Source organism: Thalia democratica, chromosome 5 (assembly GCF_965202585.1).
Source record: "Thalia democratica chromosome 5, ktThaDemo2.hap1.1, whole genome shotgun sequence".
NCBI lineage: Eukaryota > Metazoa > Chordata > Thaliacea > Salpida > Salpidae > Thalia > Thalia democratica.
This window is the reverse complement of record NC_139169.1, coordinates 42,574,326-42,598,449: the sequence shown is the minus strand read 5'-3', so window position 1 is coordinate 42,598,449 and position 24,124 is coordinate 42,574,326. Positions and strand designations below refer to the sequence as shown.

At 25.0% G+C, this 24,124-nt stretch overlaps 1 protein-coding gene across 2 annotated transcripts; it reads left to right on the top strand.

The window, feature by feature from the left end:
* The first annotated feature begins 5,756 nt into the window (after nt 1-5,756).
* LOC145835439 (cytoplasmic protein NCK2-like) lies at nt 5,757-24,124 on the top strand. Of its 2 annotated transcripts, none has more exons than XM_082943028.1 (11): nt 5,757-5,889; nt 6,229-6,313; nt 12,254-12,393; nt 14,889-15,062; nt 15,306-15,385; nt 18,998-19,173; nt 19,825-19,922; nt 21,466-21,573; nt 21,882-21,984; nt 22,965-23,070; nt 23,329-24,124. In XM_082943028.1, exons 1-11 carry the CDS (start codon nt 5,776-5,778, stop codon nt 23,330-23,332), a joined length of 1,188 nt encoding a protein of 395 aa, XP_082799154.1. In that variant the 5' UTR covers nt 5,757-5,775; the 3' UTR covers nt 23,333-24,124. The 2 variants fall into 2 exon arrangements, with proteins under 2 accessions (XP_082799154.1, XP_082799153.1); XM_082943027.1 differs by having other exon boundaries at nt 22,965-23,077.

The window sequence follows — 24,124 nt, the reverse complement described above, 5'->3', positions numbered from 1 at the left end:
AGTTGTACATCGACTGAAACGATTATAAAGGCGAAGTAACGATTAGAAAAATAGCAAACTTCTAATTGAAATGATGAAGCAGATGACGTAATAAGAAAAACTTCGTAACTTTATAAAAACACAACCAAAAACTCTGTTTCGTAGTAATTTGTAATTTTGACTTTTAACGCATATCAAAAGCCGGCAACTGTGACTTGTATATCGAAAAGCCGCCTACAGACTCGAACAATACGAAAAAAGCCCTGCATTAAGCATAACTAAGCTTATATGCAGAAATGATTCGAGAGAATTGGCTTTTCTCTCGGGAAAAGTTTCCATTTGCGCGGGAACTTCCTATACTTTAATTAAGTACTTGTATAAAACATTTTTCAAGGCTGGATATTGTCATTTGTTTACAAAAACGGTAAAAATGACATACTCAAAAGAATATATACTTATCAAAAGGACAGGTGGAGGACACTGTCCTTACATTTAAAATAAATCCTGTTGAAACTAAAATTATAACGAAAATTAATAACAAAACCCATTTTTTTACGCAAGGTATGTTGATGATATTTTTGTACTTATGAAAAATAATAATGATTTAAATAGATCTGCCAATAACAAACTAATATTTTAATATACAGAAGTTAAGCTAGTTAACTCCACAAAAATGTTTATAAAGCCATTAGATACCAACCTGCTAATGCAATACACAAGTGTATGCCCGAAATCATGGAAGTTAGGTCTGTTTGACTGTTATTTAATTAGGCCTGATACTAACTTTATGGGTCCATTAGATTACTTATATTACTTATGTATTTATACAGTTGTAGTTTATTACAAAACACATACTTATATACTGAAGGTAAACACTTATAACTACTATATGTTACAAAGTTCAAACTAAATTTTATGTAAAATAAAGCTATTTAGTTTTTAATTAAAAAAAAACTTTTTAAGAAATACATAATTTAGTCCGATAAGTTTTTATTTATTTTATTGTTAAGCACTAAAGGAATACGAAAATTGAAAGAAAACTTGTATCTAACCTGTTTTAAATTTTGATACTTTAGTTGAGTTTTTTCCAAAAACATTTACAACTTTGTTCAATTTCTTTCTCTATATACAAATTTTATTTAAAAGAATCAATTATCTTTTTGTCTTTTGGTTGATTATTTACCTAAAGCAGGGTTTTCCAAACTCGTTTTCATAAACGCCTCTTTTTTAGATAATAAAAAAAATGCCCCGACTCAGTATAAGCATCAGAATACCTAGTGTAAGTTTTAAAATTTCTATAAATTGTATCTAGAGACCTTTTTGCTTTTTGTTACTAACCTCGGAGTATCTAGAGCAATGGTTCTTAACATTTTTTTCATGTTTTACCCCTTTTTGGTAGGTTATTGTAATTTAAAATTTACCCCTTTTTGGAAAATTATTACTAAATTTACCCCAAAAATAAAATATAATGTTCGATTTTGAGGAAAAGAACTATATTTTTTGAACTTTAGGCATATTAGATATAAAAAGTTTATATAATTGAAAATTAAATTACAGGTAAATACTAGCTTATAAATTAAAATGTATGTTTATAAAAACTAGTTTACATAACTCGTAATAAAGAAAATTTACCCCTTAAAACAAGAGAACTTACCTTAGGAATAAATTTACTCCAGGTTAAGAATCACTGATCAAGAGTAAGTTTTGAAATTCTCGTTAAATGTATTTAAGAACCCCCATATAGCTCTTTTACTAGTCATGTCCCCCTTATTGACCCTTTGCAGGTTATCGCCTACTTACTTGAATATGGCTTACTTTTGAAAAGTCTTATTAAAACATTTCAAGTTATTGTCTGCTTTAAAATTATAAACTAGGTAACTCAAAGATAGTATAATCTAAAGAGTATGCTTAAATATAAAATACATGTGTTGTTTTGTAAATTGAATTATAAACTAAGTTATAAACTAGTTTTAAATATACAAACAGAGTAAAAAAAGACCTAGTTGTTACTTCTTTTTAACTTTAAATTGTGATTAGCTTTAAAAACAAATATACGTTGTTTTAATGTTGCACTGATAGAGATAGATAATGTTTAAAAACATCGTACGATTACAAAATTTAAGTCAAAAAAGAAATAGGAACTATTATATGTGGTTGAAGTTTTTTATTAAGCAGTAACTAAAAATTAACTTTTATACAATAAAGCTTTAAGATGCAATGCAGTATACTAACAGTACAACGAACAAATTTTAAATAAATTTTTTTTTTGTGAGCAGAAGTAAAAATTTCCATATCTATTTTAAATTCTATTAGGTTTTAATAAAATTTATAATAAAAAGTGTTTATTCCTAGCGTACTAAAATGTTGTAATAAAGGCATATAAAGAATTACTAGCTTGTTATCTAATGTTGCATGTACCAGCAGGGTTGCCAAAAAAAAATTGTACATAGTTGCCATATTTTTCGACTTTTTAAACCTTTGTGTTTTTTAGTTATACAATTTAGAACGCATGGACCTTTTTAGCTGTTTTCGGTATGAAGTTTTTGGTATGACTAGGTACTTAACATTGTTTTTATGTTTTAACTTAAAATAGTTTGGTAAAGAAATTTATATGAATAAAAAAACTCAAAATGATAAGACTGCCTAAGATAAAAACTGAATAAAAGTTATTTAAAAAAAGATAAAACATTTTTAATACTTCTATTGATTAATTAGCATTTTACTTAAAAAAGGTTTTCGGTATATAAAATCTAGTATTTAGAAGTTTTTTGACAACAAATTTTTTTTAATTAAGACTTAAAAATCATGAATTTTTTTTTGCCGACTCAGCAAATTTTCAGCTCAAACTTACCATTAAGTAAAGTAACATAACTAACGGTTTATTGTTATTAGTTTATTAAGCGACAAAAAAAGACGCTCAAAATATTTGGTCTTAGGACTTGGTAAACGGTTATCAAGGTACACACCTTTTAGATATCTTTTTACGTCTTGTCAAGGACCGGGACATTTATGTTGTTCTTAATTTTTATTACTTTTGTTCTCACTATGAATTTATTTTATTTTTATTTTTCGTTGTAAACAAATAAATAATGGAATAAATAAATAATTTTCATAATTTTTTAAAATAGTTTAGATAGACTAAAACGAAATTATTTAAGTTTAAATCGTTTCTTTAGTTTTTAAACATCCAGGTTAGTGGCTTAAGATTTTTAGAACACTGAATGTTTAAAAAGTTACAGCTTAGTTGTTGGATAGGGATTGTCCTATAAGTATTAAAAACCTGCTATTAATTTATGAATTAATCCAAATTTTCTTTATGCAGACAAATTAATATTGAATAATAATTACAATTTTTTTAAAACCTCAATATATAGTTTTCTTAATATTAAATGTAATTTCTCATGCAACGTTTTTACATTCTTCTTCAACTAATTCTTTGATTGTTGTTTTAGGTGTTAACAAAAGTAAGAAGAAAAAAACAAAATAGTTAAAAAAGACTTAATTATAAATTAACTTGTTTTTTCAAAATACTAAACGACTCTCCCTTTTCCAACAACCTATGTCTGTTAAGTTTTATATTTCCAACAAGTTGTGTTTTTTAAAGTTGAAATTTTTACCTTATTATTTTTTTATAAATATTGCACCATCTATCATCTAATAATTTAGGTTATATTTTTGACTTATAAGTTAATTAAAAAAAATTAAATAGTTAAACTTTTTTAACAGTTCATATAAGCTAAAACAAAATACAATCAATTGAATATACCCAAGTTTGCATTATGGCATAAGGGTTGTAATAACATAAAACTTTAGAATACTGTGCGTTTATAAGATCAAAGTTGGAACATAGCATTAACTAGTGCAAAGAAAGAAGTGATACTACCAGTTTTTACCTTAATTGTAAAAGACAAATATTAATATAAGGTTAACTACATACTTTTTTTTATTTCACTTATTTAAAAAAAAAATATTTATAGTAAGTAGAAATGATTTATAAAAAAAATGTATATAAATTTAAATTCTTATTGGGCACATAAACTTATACTTTTCCAACTGTGCACTTTATATATATATTTATATTAGTGCATATGCAGATCTACATGTAAATACTTATTTAAAAACAAACCTACTAATTTAGAGTTGTTATTCACTCAGTTTACTTATGTCACTCAGGCTAGTTCCTTTTTTTTTCAAAGTAATCTAATTTAAAATGAATAAAACTATGTTTATTAAAATTTTGTTATTTTACCAGTTTGGTTTTGGTAATTTGATATTAAGTTAAAATTATATATTTAGTGATGTTGTTTTAAGGTAAACAGAATTTTACAGAAATATTTATCTTAAAAAAAAGTATAAACAAACACTATTATTTTTTATAAATTTTATTTTTCAATGAATATCAATTAGTTTATAAAATTCTGAGTAAATTTTTTTGAAACAATTAATTTTTCATAATTTGCATAACTCTGTCTAATTTTTACTACAGTTACAGTAACCTCTTGCATCTTTACGCACTCGTAACCTTACGCACTCTCGTTTAGTTACACATTTTAGAATTCTAAAAAATTCAAAAAATAAAAATTTCAATTTTTGATTATATTGCACAAATTAGGTTTATTTTAATATATAGAAATTATTTTACTATATATAATATTAATATATAGTAAAATAAGCTTTTTAATGTTAACTCAATTTACTATATCTTAAGATTTTGTCACTTTGTTCCTTGACTAATTGATAAACATTTAGTTATGCTTTACTATATCAGAAATTTTGTTAACAACATAAGACTAAATTAAAATTCTGAAATATGGCTTTGACCTTTGTAGCTTAGGTTTCTTAACACCCCTCCTTTTATACCTATAGATAAATAAAAAATTTCAATTCCTCAAATTCTTATCGCATGAAATTTAATTCCTTTTCAAAAAGTCCATTAATATATCTTTAATACAATGCAAGATAAGTTTATCCTTATGTGGGAAAATGTCAAATTAAAAAACTTCGTAGTAACATAAACAATTTTTATAAAACATTTTTATCATATTCTATATATTTTTTGTTCAAAAGAAGAAGTCCATTACAGCACAATATGCATATTTTTGTAGAAGACTATAGAAACAAATTTTAATATGGACACCACATCATTTCTTAAATATAAACAAATTGTTAAAATTGGAAAAGTCCCTAGTCTGCTTTTAATTAGAAGCAATATCAAAAAACAGCCATTATAGTAAGTATATTTGGTACCTCTGTATTACGCATTTTTTCTGTGGACACAATGTGCTAAATAAGCGAGAGGTTACTGTACTTGATCAGTTTTTGTGATATACAAGTATAATATAACTTAGCTTATGAAATTAGGTGACTATAGTTTTAAAATTCTTGTGATGTTTTTGTTTTTTACATTATTTGATATTATATATTTTTGTTAAGCCAATTTTAATAACTAGTTTAGGTTTTTTTGTTATTATGATAATATTAATTTATTTTTCAATATTGTTTAATCCTTATTAAATTTAGTATAGTCAATCATTATAATTATTTTTTTAGTAAATGAGATTTTCACTTAGATTTTGATTTCAAATTAGGTTTTAAGATTTGTTTCACTATTTAAATTATTATATTTATAAATCATTAGTATTTTTATACTAACCAATTTTGTTAATAATTTTTTTAAATTTTATTGCACATAGTTTGTTTAAAATGTTTTTATTTTATTAAAAAAGGTTTAAAATACGAAAAAGGATGTAGTTGTTGCAATATTTTTGATTAGGTATTATATTTATTAACACAACTATGAATGACGAAGTAATTGCTTTGTATGACTATCAAGCTAATGATGCTGAAGAATTGTCAATAAAGAAAAATGAAGTTTTATCTCTTCTTGATTCTGATAATAATTGGTGGAAAGTTTGTTTAGTTATGTATACACACTAATTAATTGCCAAGTCATATTAGTAAACAGACTATAGACAATAAATTATTATATGACAATATATGTTAGTTAGAAAATATTTTGAAATCTGTTGCACTAATTTAGAAACATAAATTTAAATTAGTTTCAACAACAAATATTAGACATAACTATTACAGGTAGAAACTTTAATTTTCTTTATTGTTTATTGTCTCAGTTAAACTAAATACCAATCAGAAGTTAGTATTTAATTTTTATTAGTTAAGAAATAAAAATGTCAGAAAAAAAAATTTGAATAATTATTTATGACACTACTTAAAAAAACAAAAACTCAGGTGAGAAACGGTAATATGAAAGTTGGGTTGGTACCATCAAACTATTTAAAGAAGAATAAAGGAAAATCTTTCATGAACTCAATTAGTTAGTTTACTCTGTTTGTATACACAAAACTTCAAATGTTTTATAAATTTTATAAATAAGTGTGCTGAGAATTAGAACAATTGCTAATTTTAAGAGATGAACATTTAATGTTTTCAATAAGTTAAAAAAAAATTATAGCTCTTTATATTTTCATTGTATAAAATTAGAATCATTTTCTGAGAATTATTAATGTTTTATAAATATCAGGGTTATCACAAAGTTAGAAAGTTCAGGAAAATCAAGAAAAAAAAATACAGTAGTTAGAAAAAAATGGGGGTTTTTGAGAAAAAGTCAGGAAATTTGATATATACATGCTTGTAAGAAGCAAGTTTATCATCACTAAAAACTGCATTTTGCTAATGGTATTTTCTATTAAATTTTCTTTTTGCAGTTTGTCTTTTTTTAGGGTCTACAGTAACCTCTCGCTTATTTACGCACATTGTGTCCACAGAAAAAGTGCGTAAAGATATGAGAGATTGTAAAGAAACGAGAGGTACAAAATATACTCACTATAATGGCTGTTTTTTAATATTGCTTTTAGTTAAAAGCAGACTGGGCACTTTCCCACTTTTAACTATTTGTTTACTTTATTTATAAATATGAAAACAACAGATAAAACTATACATATATTAAAAAAAAGATTTGAATTTCTACTAAATAATAAAAAGAGTAGAAATAATTTTACTATTTTAATAATAAGTTGAAATTATCTTTATCTTTATTTATATGTGACATTTATATCCTATTCTACTTAGCAAGTTCAATTTATAATTAAGCATTTCTTTACAATTGTAAAATAGTGTTTATTAATATATAGGGCAAGACTGCTGTATTTTTCTTTGTGTTTTAAACTTTCATTATTTCATTATACTTTTATTATTAAACAAAGTCATGTTTATTTCAGAATTTTGATTTAATCTCTTATTTTTAACAAAATTTCTGATATACTGAGGTATAACTAAATGTTTATCAATTAGTCAAGGAACATAAATTTACAAAGTCTAAAGATATAGAGAGGTGTGTTAGCATTCAAAAACATATTTTAATTTAAAAATATACATTAAACCTAATTTGTGCAATATTTAAAAAAATTAAAATTTTTATTTTCTGAATTTTATAGAATTCTGAAATGCGTAACTAAACAAGAGTGCGTAACGTCACAAGTGCGTAAAGATCCGAGAGGTTACTGTAATTGAGTTTTTGAAAAAAAAAACTTTCAAGTCTTTGTTTATGTATTTATAAATATGTTTTAATTAAAAATTTGAATCAGAAAAATCAGAAAATTTTTCAGCTTAATCTGTTGCAACCTTGAAATATAAAACTTTACTTTGCAATGTAGGGCTTTTCAGTTGTAACTCACATCCTATTAAATAGATTTTAACAATGGATTCTTTTATTGTTTATTATACAATTTGTTGTTTTACTGTACTATTATATAAGTTTTTGAAAAAGTTATTAAGAAGTTACTAATTTTATAAACTTGCTCTTATATTGCAGAAATTTTTATTAAACACCAGTTTTTCTAAAAATAAAATAATTTGTGAGTTATAAGGGTCTACAGTTTTTAAGCAATGTTTTTTACTAAATCTCAATCTATAATAAAATTGAAAACATTTTGTAGTTTTAAATTTAATAGTTTTTTAAAAACAGGTTTTTTTATTTATATATTTTAAAAATGTCTTAACATTTTTAACTAATATTCTAATTTTGATTTTTTTAAATTATGCAAGGAAATTAATCTGGAATCTTAGGCTATTAAACAAAAAACTTAGTTGAAAATGTAATTTATATTATTTTTTTTAAATTGAAAATTTAAAAACTTCCATTAATACATTTGAATTAGAAAGTTTTGAGTATGATTTTTTTTAAAAGTATTAAAAGTTTATATGTATAGCTGTCATATAACAGCCAATGTTTTATATATGCAACAGATCCATTTTTAACCTTTTTGTGCAATACTAGTTTCATTTACTAATTTACTTCAAAAATGTTATTACTTATTAGTGTATGAAATTTTATTCTTCCTTCAGTATGTATTAAATTTCAAAACTCTTTATAAATTAACTACTAGTATTGTAGTTCTTAAACTAAATGAGTAAAACTTTAATTAAATATGACATATAACTTGCTTTTAATTTGAAATTAAGTTAAAAACCTAAAAAACTGAATAATAATTATATAAACTTTTTTTCATAGTTTTTAGTTATATTCAGGGTTACCACATATTCAGGACACTCAAAATATTTTGAATTTTTAGAAAATCTCAGGATCACTCAGTGTAACTCAGTATATTTTGATTTTTCTTATAAACGCAGGTTTGCTCCTGCTAGTTTTTTTGTATAAAATCTCAAGATATTTTTAAAATTTCTTAAAATCTCAGTACAGTTTTTTTCTAGATTTTGAATGAGATTTAGTTTCAATATGTTGTTATTTTATTAGCAGTTTTGTTTAAGAACTAGATTTTTATTGTAATATTAAAAAGTTTTATTTAAATGCATAACAAATATATAAAACACTCTCCCAAGTTTTTCTGTGATATTTTTTAGCTAAAAACATACTCTTTTAAAACAATAAAAAAATATTTTGTGGTAAAAAGCTCAAAATTAGTCTCTTAATTTAATAATAACTTTTTACTTATGCTTTATTGTTGCTTATTTTATCATGTTAATGGTTTCGATTACAATTTTCATAACAATACGACTATTTTAAAATAACTACAGCCTGTGTACGACTTTTTTATACAGTGTTGCTCTAAGAAAGTTGGACTTTTTATAAAAAGCTACCGGTCCCTGTTTTTTAGAATACTGTTTAATTTTTATTATTATAGGAAGGTTTTTCTACGTATTTATATACCATTTGCAACTTATTATTAATAGATTATTCATTTTGTTTTATATTTTTTATTACACAAAGCTTTTCAAAACTATACGAGTTTCATTCTCAAGTGATAAATATTAAATAAAGTTTGAAAAACTTTTGGTTAGTGAACGGCTTAAAAAATAACTTGAAATTATGCATATGAATAAATTCAAATAAATACAAAATTTAGAGATTTAGCAATTAAAATTAAAGTAAAGGTATGTTTGTTAATAGATTGTTAATAATTTTGCTTTCATTTAATGCTATTTGTGTAGTTAAATTAGGTCGCTCTTCCTCAATCAATATTGATTCCAGGCTGTAGAGTTCGCTTTGTTTACATCGTTTCAAAACTTGAACGTTTTGAACTATGTCAGATTTTTGACAGGGTGTGCAATTAAAAAGATGTTCAAATATTGCACTGTTTTTATCTGTTCCGCAGTAGTCTGTAATTCGTTGGAATATTTGCCGTGATGTTTCTCCAATGTAAGAGATGCTCTGATCTGCAGAGCAGGTGTATTTATAAATAACATTTGCGTTAAATACTTCCGAGCATTTACTTTCGTTGCTTAAGTAGTCAGAAACTTTTTTGCTGGTGTAGGCCAGGTTTAATATTAATGTTGTGTTTATGAAATATGGATGCTATTCGTTTTTGGAATCTTATTGAACTTACGTAAACTCTTGTGAAATAAGAGTAGTTTTCGATCTCTGTTTTCTTTTCATTTTTTGTGTTAATATTTAAATTTTGTTTAAATGTTGAATTGTCGATTTTGTGAGTTTCAAGAAATTTGTTGATTTTAGACTCTATAAGGTTTTTTGGATACTGATTTTTAAGTAATAAGTTTTTAATTTTTGTAAGTTCATCTTTAAAAGCGGTACAATTTGAGCATATTTTAAGCGCTCTGTTTTGATAAAAGTTTATTAAACCGAGTTTCCAAGATTTAGGACAAATACTAGTGTATTGCATTATTAGACCTGTGTCTATTGCTTTTCTGTACACATTTGTGTGTAGCTGGTTTGATACTTGTTTTACTTCAGTGTCGAGAAACGGTAGTTTTCCGTCAACGGATCTTTCTAAAGTGAATTCTAAGTTTGGGTGTAGAGTATTCATTTCATGATAGAAGTTTTTTATTTCAGTTTTATTTTGTGTGACTACGAATATATCATCTACATATCTTGTGTAGAATAGAGGTTTTGTTTTTGAATTTGTTTGTAATTGGTAATTTTCTTTTGATGCTAAAAACCAATTAGCTAGGATTGGGGCCAATGGACTTCCAATTGCCACAACGTCTATTTGTTTGTAGATTTTAAAACCATAAAGGAAAATACTATGGGAGCACAACTGTAACATTTTTCTTAATATACTTTTTGTAATTTTAGTTTCTTTGAAAATTGATTTGGGATTTGTGTCATAAATTTTTGTTAATTACTTCTTTAAGCAATTAAATTTTAAATTTTTTTCAAATTTTATTTAATATTTATCACTTGAGAATGATACTCGTATAGTTTAATTTTTAGTTTTAATTTTTGACAGTAGATCTATTATTTTCCTCGATATTTTTATATTCCAAAACACTATATTATTTACAGTTTTTTGATATGTATCATTTTGAAAAGAAACCTAGTAATAAATAAAAGTAGTAAATTAAAATGTTTTCTGTTACTTTGTGATAAATTTTACTAATTAAGCTAATACTAATTATGCTTTTAGAACTAAAAAAACATATGCTTATTGTTTGTACTGGTATTTTTTTTCTACTAAAGAGTTTTTTAAACTAAAAATATAACTTTACAATTTTCTCAATTTTACTTTTTTTTGTCTAGTCTTAACTTTTATGTTTTAACTCTAGTTTATACAGTAATATTAATTTACTTCGAGTTTTCCTAAAGTATGATTATTTTTGCAATAATTAGAAACAAACTCCTAAACGTTTAAAATTGAGCCCTAAATAAAAGCTGGTACAAAAATAAATAAAAGAGATAATGATGTGACGTCAAAAAGTAATTTTCTCTCTATTACTTCGTCATGCTAATACTTCCGTTGGCTAGTACAACAATTTTAAAGCTATCACCTGGAAACAAATATTTATTTGCTAAACTGGTTGTGCACACTTTTGCTGTCATGCTGCGTTAAAATTGAAACTTTTCTTTCCTAAGAAATTAATGATTAAACATTTTTACAATTTTTTGTGCCTTGGTTTATTTATAGACCAAAAGTAAACAAATAGAAACTATCGGAAGTTGTTTGAATTTCTAAGAAAACTAATTTGCCTGTGACAACTTGTGCTACCTAATCGACAACTTTTACTAAGAAAGTTAAAAAAACTAAAGAGAAGCTGTACTTACTACGTAAGATAAATGAGTAATAGCAAGAAGTTGTTTTATCTATTCACTTTTGTATGTATATGAGGCTTGTAGCGTTTTAAAATAAAGTTAGTTTTTAAGACTTGTGAAGTGTTGTTAGAAGTTTTAATTGATATTAAAAACTGGTAGTTTTTTGTTTGGTAATGTTTATAAAAATATTTTTAAGATAGCATAACCCTTTTTTTGGTAGTATTCAATTTTAAACTAGTATAAAGTAAGTCTTATGATATGTATATTTTTAAGCTATTACTACATTTTTAATGTTACATGAATATTTGTTTATTTACTAAAAATGTTTTCAAATTTCCAGCTTTGTTACCTGTGTTTTAAATTTAGTATTATTAATTATATTTATTGTAAATTATTTTGTTTACATTTAGAATATTTTTTATTAAAATTAAAAATGAAATGTGCTTATATGTTTATCCTATCGTTTTTAGTATTATAACTCTGTTTTAAAATGATTAATATAAGTTTTATATTTTTAATATTTTGTTTATACTTAATCTTATTAAGCTACATTTTTTTCAATAGTTACGACTGGTAACTGTTTTTGTTTTTAATTTATAAAAATTATTCTTTTCTATGCATATTTATTTAATCTTTTTCGTTGTTTTGCAAAATGTAAAGCTGTCTCAAAGTTTTAAAACAACTGCTTAATTTTAAATTTTATTTTATGTTTTAAGTATATTAAAAACAAATGCTGTTTTTTATATACAGCACAGAAATTACCTGGTAGGAGAGGTAGAGCGCCTTCTAGTGGTCAAAACATTCAAAAAAATCAGAAACTGCTCATCTCAGACCAAATAGGAAACGTTCCAGCTAACCTAGTTACTGATAACGTTCCTTTGCATAATCAGGTAGTTTGCAGTTTTATTTATTTTTAAATTATTTTGATTGTTCGCTCAACTTCACTTTATTTTTTTTACAGCGAATAAGCTTATTTAACATCTCTAGTTACAAAAAAATAGCTAATTAAAATCTAATTAAAAAGTTCCTTGAAAAATTTCTTATCTTTAAACAACAAAAGTACTACTATTTGCCTTGTTAAAGAAAAATGCTAGGAACAGTTTAGAATTGTTAAAAAGCTCAGATTGTTATAAAATTAGTTAATTTATTCATCTAAGCAGCGTTTGATTTTCAATTAAAATTTTTACTTTTCCTTCTAAAAAGTCTAGATAGGTCTTTTTGAAAATAAACATAATATTTTTAAACATATACTTATTTTTTTTACATCTAAAAACGTAAAAAAAATGTTCTAAATTAACTATAAAAAATATTTCAGAAATATTTCTTTTCAACTTAAGTTCTTGTAAATTAAGTCGTATGCGTATATAAATTTTTAGGGTCAAAAAAGATGAAATTTATTAAACTGAATAAAAGCACTACACTACAACTTTAAAACTTTTTTGTCTTAAAAAATAAATCACCCATAAATATTTATCATGTTAGTACAAAATCTAAGTATTTAAAATTTTGTTCACAGTTCATTACTTTACTGTACACACTAAAATAATTTTGTACACATTTTTTATATAATAAAACTTATACTATATATAGTTTGCCTTAATACTATTTATAGTTTTTTATTTATTTTGTATCTGTGAACAGTAGTGTGCTGTGCATAGAAATAGTTATTATCCTGGATGTTTGTGTAGTTTACATCATTAGTAAGTGTAGAGATGTAAGTAGATATATGAACCTGAAGATTTTAATGCTTTTTTTTAATCAACCAATTTTTTACTTTTACTCGGATTTTTTTTTTCCTACTCAATTTTACTTTTTACAATTAATTCTCCAATTAAACCTATTTACTTTATCAAAAGCTATCAAATGAGTAGTGGTGTTTATAGATACAAAGTGTAAAATATGCACAAATTTTAATAACACAATAATAGTTGAAATCTTAAGTTTTAAATAAAAACTTTGAATTTGTGAAAACTACCAAGCAAGTTCAATCTAGACGTTTTCAATAAACTCAAAAAAAAAGATAGACATTTCACAGCAAATTCTTAACAAATACAATTATATACTAAACTAAACTTTTATTATCATCTAAAACTTCTATAAGCTCTTTTCTTCAGATGAACTGAGTTGTATGCATTCTCAACTATACTTTAGATAGAATTTTCTCAACTGCGAGCTTTAATTAAATTATCTGTGTATATTTTGGTCCACGTGACTAAGCTTCATCAATTGGAAATGTCACTTTATCTGATAATTTGGAAAAGTTCAATATATTGCATAACATTTTTACTTCTATGAACAATGAATACTTATTTTTCTCATTTCAATGAGCTCTTTGCTTATCTCATAGTTTTGCTGTTCATAGAAGTTTTGATGAGTTGTAAAATAGTTTTAAAAATAAATGTGTAATCTAGCCTAAATAGTTTATAAAAAAACAATTTTTGATAAAATTGTTTAAGTATGATTTATAATTTAATTACGATTTATTTATTAAAAAAAATAGTTAAAAATAAATGAGATTGTGTACATTTTTTTTTAGTTAGTAACTTACTGTGTTCAATTTTAACAGTTTTGTGAACCGCTGTTATATATAATGACTGGGAAAATGATCGTACTTAAATAAAAAATAGGCTAGATGTTTAAGTTAAAAAGTTACTTAGCTCATAGCTTTTTTGTGCTCGAAAAAGTTTTGATTCGCATGTTTTTGCAAGCATTTAATCAAAAAAAAAAGTAAACTGCTTTAATTTCTTTGTGCTAAATTTTGCGAATCTTTTAAAGACAAGTGTTGTGATCCTTCTAGCACAGGGGTCGAAAGGCATTTACTGGTCGCCGGCCAAATTTATAAAATTAAAATACTCGCGGGCAACTGATGTAGTTTAAGTTTTTTATTCTTCATTGCAGCCCCAAAATGTCTAGTATAAGTTTCGAGTTTTCCGTAAATTTTACTTAGGTGTTTTTTTATCTTCCTTCAAATCTAGTGTAAGTTTCAAAAGTTATTTTTTGCGGGCAGCAGGTTACTTTTATAGGCCGCATCCCATTAAAAATGAAAAATATGCCACACTTTTACCCTTTGTTAGGTTGCAGTTTGTTGACGCCTTTTCTAACCTGACAATGAATACAAATGTTTGCAAAAAAAAATCACAAAAAAAAAACGCTTTAGAACTTCCTATCAAAGTGCTGTTTATTTAGTATTGTAGTGTTTTAGTTCTTAAATCAAGCAAATTGTCGTATGGATTAATTCAAAGTTTTGTTTTGCACATTCTTGCAACAACCTAATTTTTAGTAAACCGCTTGAACGAGTTATCAAAATCTAAGCATTTGCGTCTCGGAGTAAACATATTAAAACGAACTGCTGTCTGCGAATAAATGAAAAATATATACCATTCAGATGGAAACGTTCATATCGCAGTTCAACTACACGGCGGTGAACGACGACGAGTTGTCGCTGGTGAAGGGGATGCGCGTCGTCGTGTTGAAGGAAGAAGCCGACGGTTGGTGGCTGGGCAAGGACGCGAACGACGGCACCAACAAGGGCTGGTTCCCTTCCAACTACGTCAGCAAGGTTCGTTCTTCGAATGAATTTGAATTTGACATTGTTTTTAAAGCTAGTTCAAGCTTCAGCTAAGTGAATAAGTATTTATAGATGTTTGCTAAAAATTTTAGTGTCATGTGAAGTTAATTTATTCTGCTTGTAAAACGAGGTTTCACGTTTTATTTTAGTACGGTTTTATAAAAAGCAAGCAAATTTTAATCATAAAAATAGTATTTTAAGCTTTGTGTAATTATATATTATACTTGCAAACAGGATAGTGCTAGCTCCCAACAAAGTTTATCAAATAAGCAAGTACCAGCGCCTGCACAACAAAATTCTGTACAAATCGTCAGGTGAGATACATTTTTAAGTTTTAAATTGTAAATAATGTTGGGCGAGATTTTGCTGTAAAAATGTCTGGATAAGGATTTTCCATATAAGTGCAAAAAATTGTTTTTGTCATAAGATAATATAACTGCTATATTATGCAATGCATAATAAATAATAAAAGCGTTATAGTAAAAACAAATAGTAATTATGAGTACTAGGTTATAGAATGATAAATAATAAAAGCTAAATTTTAGGTGAATTTATTATTATTCTCCGAAGTCTAAATGAAAAATACTATTATAATCTAAAAATGAAGTTTGTAACCAAAAATAATAAATACTACTTCTTTTTTAAAAATTATTACGGCATTTAGTTTTAGTACAAATAAGCTTATTGAAGAAATATGTTAAATTCGAAACACTGCTTTATTTCAACTCATTTTGATGAGGTAAAACAAGAAAATAAATGTTATATATTAAACAGTGGGCTGGCAAGTGGCCGTTGACTATTTTCGCAACTAAACAGTTAAAGCAGGATTTTTATTTAATTGTTTAGAGCGGGGTTTCGTCTTTTAAAAACTGGGTTTGTTTCTGTTCTGCTTTAAGTATACTAAAAGTTATGTAAGCTTAAATGTAGCCAAAGTTTGCTTTTTTTAAGTTTAAAAAAGCCTCGAAAATGCTTAAATTTTTGTCAAAATTAAGGTCTACATCCACTGTTAAAAAACACCTTAAAAGCTTTTATACAAATACTTTTTTTTAAGTTTTTTCATTTCTTTGGTTTAATGTTAATTGAAAAAAGTCAAAATTCTTTGAATATTTAAATGTAAAAGTATATTATTTCTCATTTAAAAAATCTTCTATTCTCGCCGAAAATTCATTGATGATTTTCTCAATTTGCCTTCGTAGAACCAACAATTTTTTTTTTTTTATAATTTAGTAAAAATGACAAGAAATCTATATACAAATTTACAGACAAATCTATCAAGTGGAATATAAGTATTTTTTTAGGTTTTGACAAGCGATATTTCTGTTAAAAAATTGATATAATATCCTATCCCTGGTTTTTCACTGTGACGAAAAAGACCATTTTGTATGTTCTAGAAGGTTCTTAATGTGTATAGATTCACTTACTTTTGTTTACAGATCATTTAAGCTCCAAGAATGATGAGAACAGTTAGTATTGGTCAAAACATGGTAGCTTAGTATATGTTTTAGTTATTGAAATAGTTTTTTTTATTACTATTTTAGCAAATTAAATGTTTTCTTGAAAAACCGTATCCCACAGGCCATGGTGAGACTTCTACAACAGGTAACGTAGTCAAAACTTTGCTAAACACCAATAATACGACTCTGCTGACGAAGCATATTTCTGATGTTAGTTTAAAAGAAAACATTAACAAAATTATTTTGTATGTTTCCATTAATTTATGGCCTATAAATTCTAACAGAAAGATTAATGTAGAGAAATACTCAGTTTTATGTCAAAAAACAATGATGCTGGTCATGTCGGTTAAATAGATTCGCTTTACACCAACTGCGCATACTGTTCTTGCACATAGTGCTGAACTAATTGAGCAAAACAACGGTAGAGGTTTGCTAAATTACACCGAAATTGGATTGGAAGCTAACAACAAGTTTCTAAGACAGTACAGAATGAACTTTTCAAGGAAAACTTCTCAGTATGAAAATTTAACAGAATGTTTAAATCGATTATGGGACAAGAGTGACTAAGATCTTAACAACACTTTAGACAGACTGAGTTTCACTTATTGTAAAGAAGTCGGACATACTGCGCGAAGTTGTTTGCTGCTAAATGAAAAAATTTCATCATGTAGTTCAGAATGGGAAACGTTGTTACATATGCTTTGTGCTACTGAATAGAGTGTTTTATTTATTTGAGAAACTTAATTTCAAAGAAGTTTTAAGAACTTACTGTTTGACTTATATTTTCTAGTAAATTTAAAAGGCTTTTTTTAATCACAGGCAAATAAATTCGTTTTTTGCACTGTTTTGCAACGAATAAATGTTTTTATTGTTCAAAATGTTTACGGTTTTTTTTTTTGATAAACTAGTACAAATGTAACGTTATTAATAATACAAACTTTAATATACAAAAATCAGTCTTAAATTAAAAATAAACTGTATTTAGAGTATAGTTTCACCCGGCTTGATATTGAAAATTCATTCATATTTAAACTAAAATGGAAGTAAATGTGACTCTCTTGAGGTAGCCAATTATAATTTTCTCTTTTTATAAGTTTCTTTCTTTAAAGTTTCATTAAAAATTAAAATTTAAACTATTTTTTAAATAAAAACAAACATTATTCTTTTTGTAACATTAAGTGTAACTTTAAATTGTATTATAGTGCTTTTTATGACAGTTTTATGTCAATGGCTGCTTGATCCCCGTTTTCAGCTCACTGTGTATTAGTCGTCATGTCATTAATAAGTTAAAAGTTTTGAAAGTTAAAGTCAAAAAATTATGTGTATTTATGTAGAAATAAAATTAAACATTTATTCAAAAGTTTATTCAATTTATTTAAAAAATGCTAATCTTCGTTGAAACTTGAATAATTATATGTTACTATACTATATTGCTGAAGTTTAGATCTTAAAAATATAATAAGGGTAATTTTAAGCTTCCTTTTTTTTTAAGTCGTAAAATATTATGATATATATATTAGTCAAGTACTTAATATAATACTTAAATCAGTGGAGAACACAGTAAATTTTTTGTTTGTAATTTTTCTACGGAACAATTATTTAAATAAATTAAGTGATAGTTTTGAAAAATCTTAAAATATTTATTGCACAATACATAAGTTTAAAACGTTTCCAGATTTACAATCCTTACTTAATAAACTAATAAAACTAAAACACATTTATGCAACTAAGTAAAAAAATAGTGAAAAATTATATTTTGACATAGTGATACAAAACTGTGTATAAAACAAATTATTAGTTTATAATAGTAAAATGTACTTACTAAAAAAAGGTATATAATACTTTTTCAACTTGTTTAAAATATTTAATCATATAACTTACTTAATTATGGATAGAATTAAAAAAACTTAGTCTTTTTAAGGAAAACTAAAAACTCTCTATTAAATTAAGGCTACTTTTTTCTATGAATATTATTATTAAAAATATATCATTGCGTTAAAACAGATTAAAATGTGTTACACTTATGAGACAATAGCAATTAAAATGATACAACATTTCAGCTATTGTTATTTACTAAACAAACATACTCTCACCGAAATACCTCAAAATCGACAAATTTCTTCTTTGTCTCGAAAAAACTAAATAACCTTTGTTTCGTAGCACTTTGTAACAAATATACAAAACTGGCGTGTTTATCGAACTGCAAAAAGTTAAACCTAGACCATCAAAAGTTTACTTACAAAAGTGTTCATACTAAACTACTAGCTTTTTATAAAGTTTTTTTTTAACTTATGTAATCGAAACAGTATTTGTTATTCTGTTAAATAAAGTTAAGTAATAAAAATTCTTTATTATTTATATAGTAAATTGATTAACTCAATAATAAGCAACAGCGTTAAAAAATGCTCAAACTCAAGCTAGTAAGTCAGCCGAGTGGCTTTGAAATCTCATTGTGGGTTCAACACACAACAGGTGCTTGTACGCGTTCAACTCGGGCAAGGCGGAGGAGCTGGCGTTCGAGGAGGAGGAGTTGCTGGACGTGATCGACAAGCCGGAGCACGATCCCGGGTGGATGGTCTGCAGGAACAGCAAGGGGGAGCAGGGTCTCGTGCCCAGGAACTACGTGGAAGTCGTCAACGATGTTTCAGGTTTGTTGTAGCTGGTTTTCGTAGAAACTTGAACTTAAAGTTGTTTGGGCATAAAACTTTGAAGCGTGTTCATTTTGCGTGAGATTTTTATTTTTTCTACCTGCTCTGTGTGTGTGTATTTTTAATTTGTTTTAGTAGTCAAAACAAAATTTAAATGAAATAAAAGTTAAGAATATAGTTGAAGTTATAAATAAAACGAAGGGCAAGTAGTGTTTGCAAATTATAACTATGTGACCGAGTATTCAGTTTACACCGAGTTTTTTTTTTGAATATAACTTCAATTTACAATAGCGCTAAGTAAAAAGTTTCACATGGAGATTTTAGCTGTAAAGATAAAATAAAAAAATTATGTCAAACATATGTTAATATTTTTTCAATATATATATATATATATATATAGTCAAGGTAGTTTGTTCAAAAAAATTTTTTATAGCAAAATCCAGTATAAAAATTATTTACTTAAATTATGTCATGTTTTTCTTTGATATAAATATAAATTAACACTTTATCGAACCGTAAAAAACAACAATTTACACTTTAAATTGAATGTTGAATTTATAAACTAAATCACAAAATTTTTAATTCACACGTTTGTATAAATTTAAATGATTTATCAAAGAAACGTAACTGAATCATTTAACTAATTTACAGCAACTCAAAATGAACCTCAGATAAGTTATGACCGCGTTACCCCACATTCAATAAACCACCAAAATGAAGATACTTTTGTTAACCAATCAAACCAGAAGGTTTGTTATCTTTTAAATTGCAATTTTAGTAAGTTTCAAACTGAATTTATTTTACATGTACTTTGCTTAAAATATTTATTGATTAAAAGTTTTAAGTGCATAAGCTAGCAATAAAGTTTTAAATTTGTCTACAATTGAACTTAGTTCAAATGAATAAAAACCAAAAAATTAGTATTAGTTGTAAAACCTTGGAAATTTTATTTGTATTGTAGTATATTTTAAATATGAACGGTTTGAAGTATATTTTTTAGTTTATATATATTTTTTTTTAAGTTTGACAAAAAAGCATATTAAAGTATAAAACAAGTTAGTTATTTACTTAATTTTTTAAATATGTACAAAATCATAGAAATATAGTTGCATAGCTACTTTTGATGTAAATAGTTTTACATACAATATAACATAAGCTAATTATGAATACAAACATCTAATCAATTTGTTATGTTATCAAATATTTTCGACTTGATAAAAGTTTTATTTCAAATAGAATGTCTCGTAGCCTTTAACTATAGTAGCTTTTATGATAATTAAGTATTTATAATTGCTGAATTACTTGTTTTAATTATTAAGAAATAAAAATACAATCATAAAGCAGTATTCGATTTTTTAATTTTTTTCTTATAAAACAATGGTATTTTATTTTATTAAAAGGTATACTAGAAATAAATGTACCAATTAAGTTTGTGAAATAGATGTAAAACTCTATTTTTTATTATTATATACGTTAGTTTACTAATTTATCAATATTTATACAAGTAGTTTTAGTTTGAACATATTTTGATAAATTAAATCAGACTTTTAATGTTGTTTCTATTCTGAAAATGTTTGAACAAGTAATATATTTTTTATACTTTCAAAACTTTTTAACGTTTTTATAAAAATTTATGTATGATATATTTATTCAAACAGAGTATAAAAAGGTATTGTAAATGTTTTATAGATGTGTAATAAAATACAGTTTGTCATTTAAACGTGATATGAAGTTTTTTTACGTAACATTTGCCGTTTTAATTCCTTAATGAGTTATCTATTTAACAGTTTATTCTTTTGTGTTAATTTTTTTTTTCGATAAATCTTTTTATTTGAATAGTTTAATATATATGATAAATAGTTTTAAAATACTTTCATAGTTTATTTTTTATTTATAGAACTATAACGCTATTTGATAGAATTAAAAACATAATTTAATTAAAAAGTTTTTTTTTTCAACTGGAACACTTCTGTCTGAAAGAAACTGTTTAATATTTATGATATTCGAAAATTGTTTAAAGTATATGAATTTCATCATCCAATTTTGATTCTATCAAAAACAATTACTATATAAAAATTAATGTACATTGTTTTTATCCAGAATATAAAAATGTATTATTTTGTATTTAAGTACTATCAAATATTTTGTACAGTTTACATTTTTATGATAAAAGTATGCAATTAAAATATTGGTTAATAAAGAATAACTTAATAAGTTATAATACTTAGCCTGTATTTAGTGTTACCTAAAATGTTACGCCTATAGTTTCTAACATTTTCCCGCGCTTTTCAGCTTAACTGTGATTGGTTCTTCGGGTCAGTGACAAGAAATGAAGCGGAACAACTTTTGAACCAGAAAGCTGACATCGGACAATTTTTAGTGAGGGATTCAGAAACTTGCGTAAGTTGTGACATGAAATTATTTATAACTACAAAATGTTATAAACATGTTTTTCTTTAAACTTAGAATAAGTATTTTAGAGATATGTTTTTTTGCAAGGGTTGTCCTAATAATTCCCTTACTTAAGGGAGCTACTGATTTATTTTAATTTTTTGTTCTTTAGTCAAAATATGTTATCAACTTACTGTCTAATGTTTTTTTACTACATACTAAAATAATTTTCTAGTTTATAATTAAAAAACTAAACCTAGTTTGACAGTGTTTAATTAAAGGCTTGAAGTATTTTTAAAGAGTAGTATATATTTCAGATAGGAGACTATTCGATTTCGTTGAAAGTAGAAAACCGAATCAGGCATTTCAAAGTTCTCACCATACCAAACAACAATAACCAGGACAAAATCTACAAAATTGGTATCTACTTCAGCTATTTTCTGAATTATTTTTTTAGAAGCAAAAAACTGTGCTTTTTATTTTATGTATTTCAAACGAATGATGTAGGTTCTATTGCTACATTGACTAACTGTTATACTTTTTATATCAGGAGATGACTTTGTTTATCTTAAACTAGCAGTTCATTAAAATGTTTGCTTTCTATAAATAAAATGACTTCCCATATATAACACAACAAGAATAAACTCTAAATAACATGACCTTTAGAAAAAGTTTGAGAAAATTTAACTTTTATCAAATACATTTACCATATTTTGAACTCACTCAGGCTAGATTATCTACCTTGTGCTATTTTTTGCTCGTCAGCCATCTATGAAGTTTGAACTATGTTTATTTTTTGTGAAGCATAGTCAATTTTTATTCTGTTAAATTATAATTTTAAATTATATAATCTGATTTTACTTTTGTTCAATCCATATTTTACTTACTTATTTGTTTTACATTAACTCGTGTTTTATCATTTAATTGTTGTTTATTTAATATGAATTTATTTTTGTATTGATACTTTTTTTTTTTACATTGTGGCTAGTAATACATAAATAAGTAATATCTGATATGTTTTTAACTTAAATAGCACAATATATAATGCACTATCAAGACTTAAATTTAGTATCAAGAAAATTTTCTTAACATTTATCAAACTTTTTTAAATATAATTGTTTTTTCAACTAGTAGTTTTTTTTAAGAGTAGTAGGTAACTTTTCTAAGTAGTGCAAGCTAATGTTTAATTTTTAATGATAAAATAAATTTCTTGCAATCAACAGTTCTGTCCAAGTCCTAAGTTTTACAAATTGAAAAACAAAAAACTATACCACTAGAATAGATCTACTACCTTTAATCGTATACTGTACATATTTTGTGTCAAAAATATATTGACAAAAAAAATATAACTGTGAATTTTTTTTTTGCAATTTAAGTAGAAAAGACATTAATACTTTAAGGACAAAAGAAGTTTGAAAGCATGGAAGCATTGTTACGTCACTACAAACAACATCCCATCTTCACAAATGATCAAGGAAGAACTTTTTTAACTACTCCCTTGCCTAGGTGATAGGTAAAATTTGTTTAATTATATATCAAAACAGTTTTGTCTAAACTATTAATATTTTTTAATTAAGTTTCTTCTTTTATTATCAATAGGTATAGTTGTTAGAAGACTTTTTTCTACCAGCCAACAGTATTATACTTTTTTTTTTCAATACTTTAATGAAATTAGTTCTCAAGGTGTATGCATACTTGATTGGCTTTGGGTTTGAAAAATTTTATATGAATGCAGTAATTTTCACACAACTTTGATCATTTCAGGTAACACTAGTTGAAGGCAAATCTGGAAGAGAAAATAAATTATTGTTTTGGAAAAACTTCGTTCAATGTTGTTATTTGTGTTACTTATAAATGTTGTACTTAACTTTTTACTATTAAAACCTTTCAAAAACATTTAAGTCAATCAGTATTTTTTATTTTATGTATACAAAAGTATTATTATAATCACAACAGCTTAAAATATAAATTGTATATTTAATGTTACATCGTGTTGCTTTTTATATATGAGTTTGTATTCACAAGTGCTAACCTTTCTACCTTAAAAGACTTATTATTTAATTGTTCAGTTTTAGTATAAGTTTTTTATGTTGTTCTCTTGACTGAAAAATGTATTTTTACCTTGTGCTTAATGATAAGCTGTTTTCTTATTTTCAAATCAGAGACAAATGGAATAAAAGTCAAATCATTTACAAAAAGCCAAAGGCATTTATAGGAAAGTAAAACATGATTGTACCTTTATAGAAGCTATTTTCAGTTTTAATTTATTTCTTGGTTTCAGAGCTAGAATTTATGCCAATTAATTATTACACAAATTTTTAGGCACAAGTTTTTAAAACAGCAAAGCAATTTTGATCACATTTAAAAAATATTTATCTTGTTTGAGTGTTGTTTGTAGTCGTTTATCCTGTCTTTTTATCTAAATGTTTTTTGTAAAACAAGGTTGTACTATTTTTTTTAATACGATTTATAAATTAAATGTATTTAAACCTTTTTTTGTAAAAGTTTAGTAAAAAAACAAAAACCTAGTACTAAATACACTATTTTATTATTTTTAAAA

What these genes read in the sequence shown, in the direction of transcription:
- LOC145835439 (XM_082943028.1), top strand. Translation starts at nt 5,776, where the DNA reads ATGAATGACGAAGTAATTGCTTTGTATGACTATCAAGCTAATGATGCT. An exon ending in ATCTTTCATGAACTCAATTA is followed by an intron (nt 6,314 to 12,253) that starts GTTAGTTTACTC and finishes TTTTATATACAG; the next exon opens with CACAGAAATTACCTGGTAGG. An exon ending in ACGTTCCTTTGCATAATCAG is followed by an intron (nt 12,394 to 14,888) that starts GTAGTTTGCAGT and finishes TATACCATTCAG; the next exon opens with ATGGAAACGTTCATATCGCA.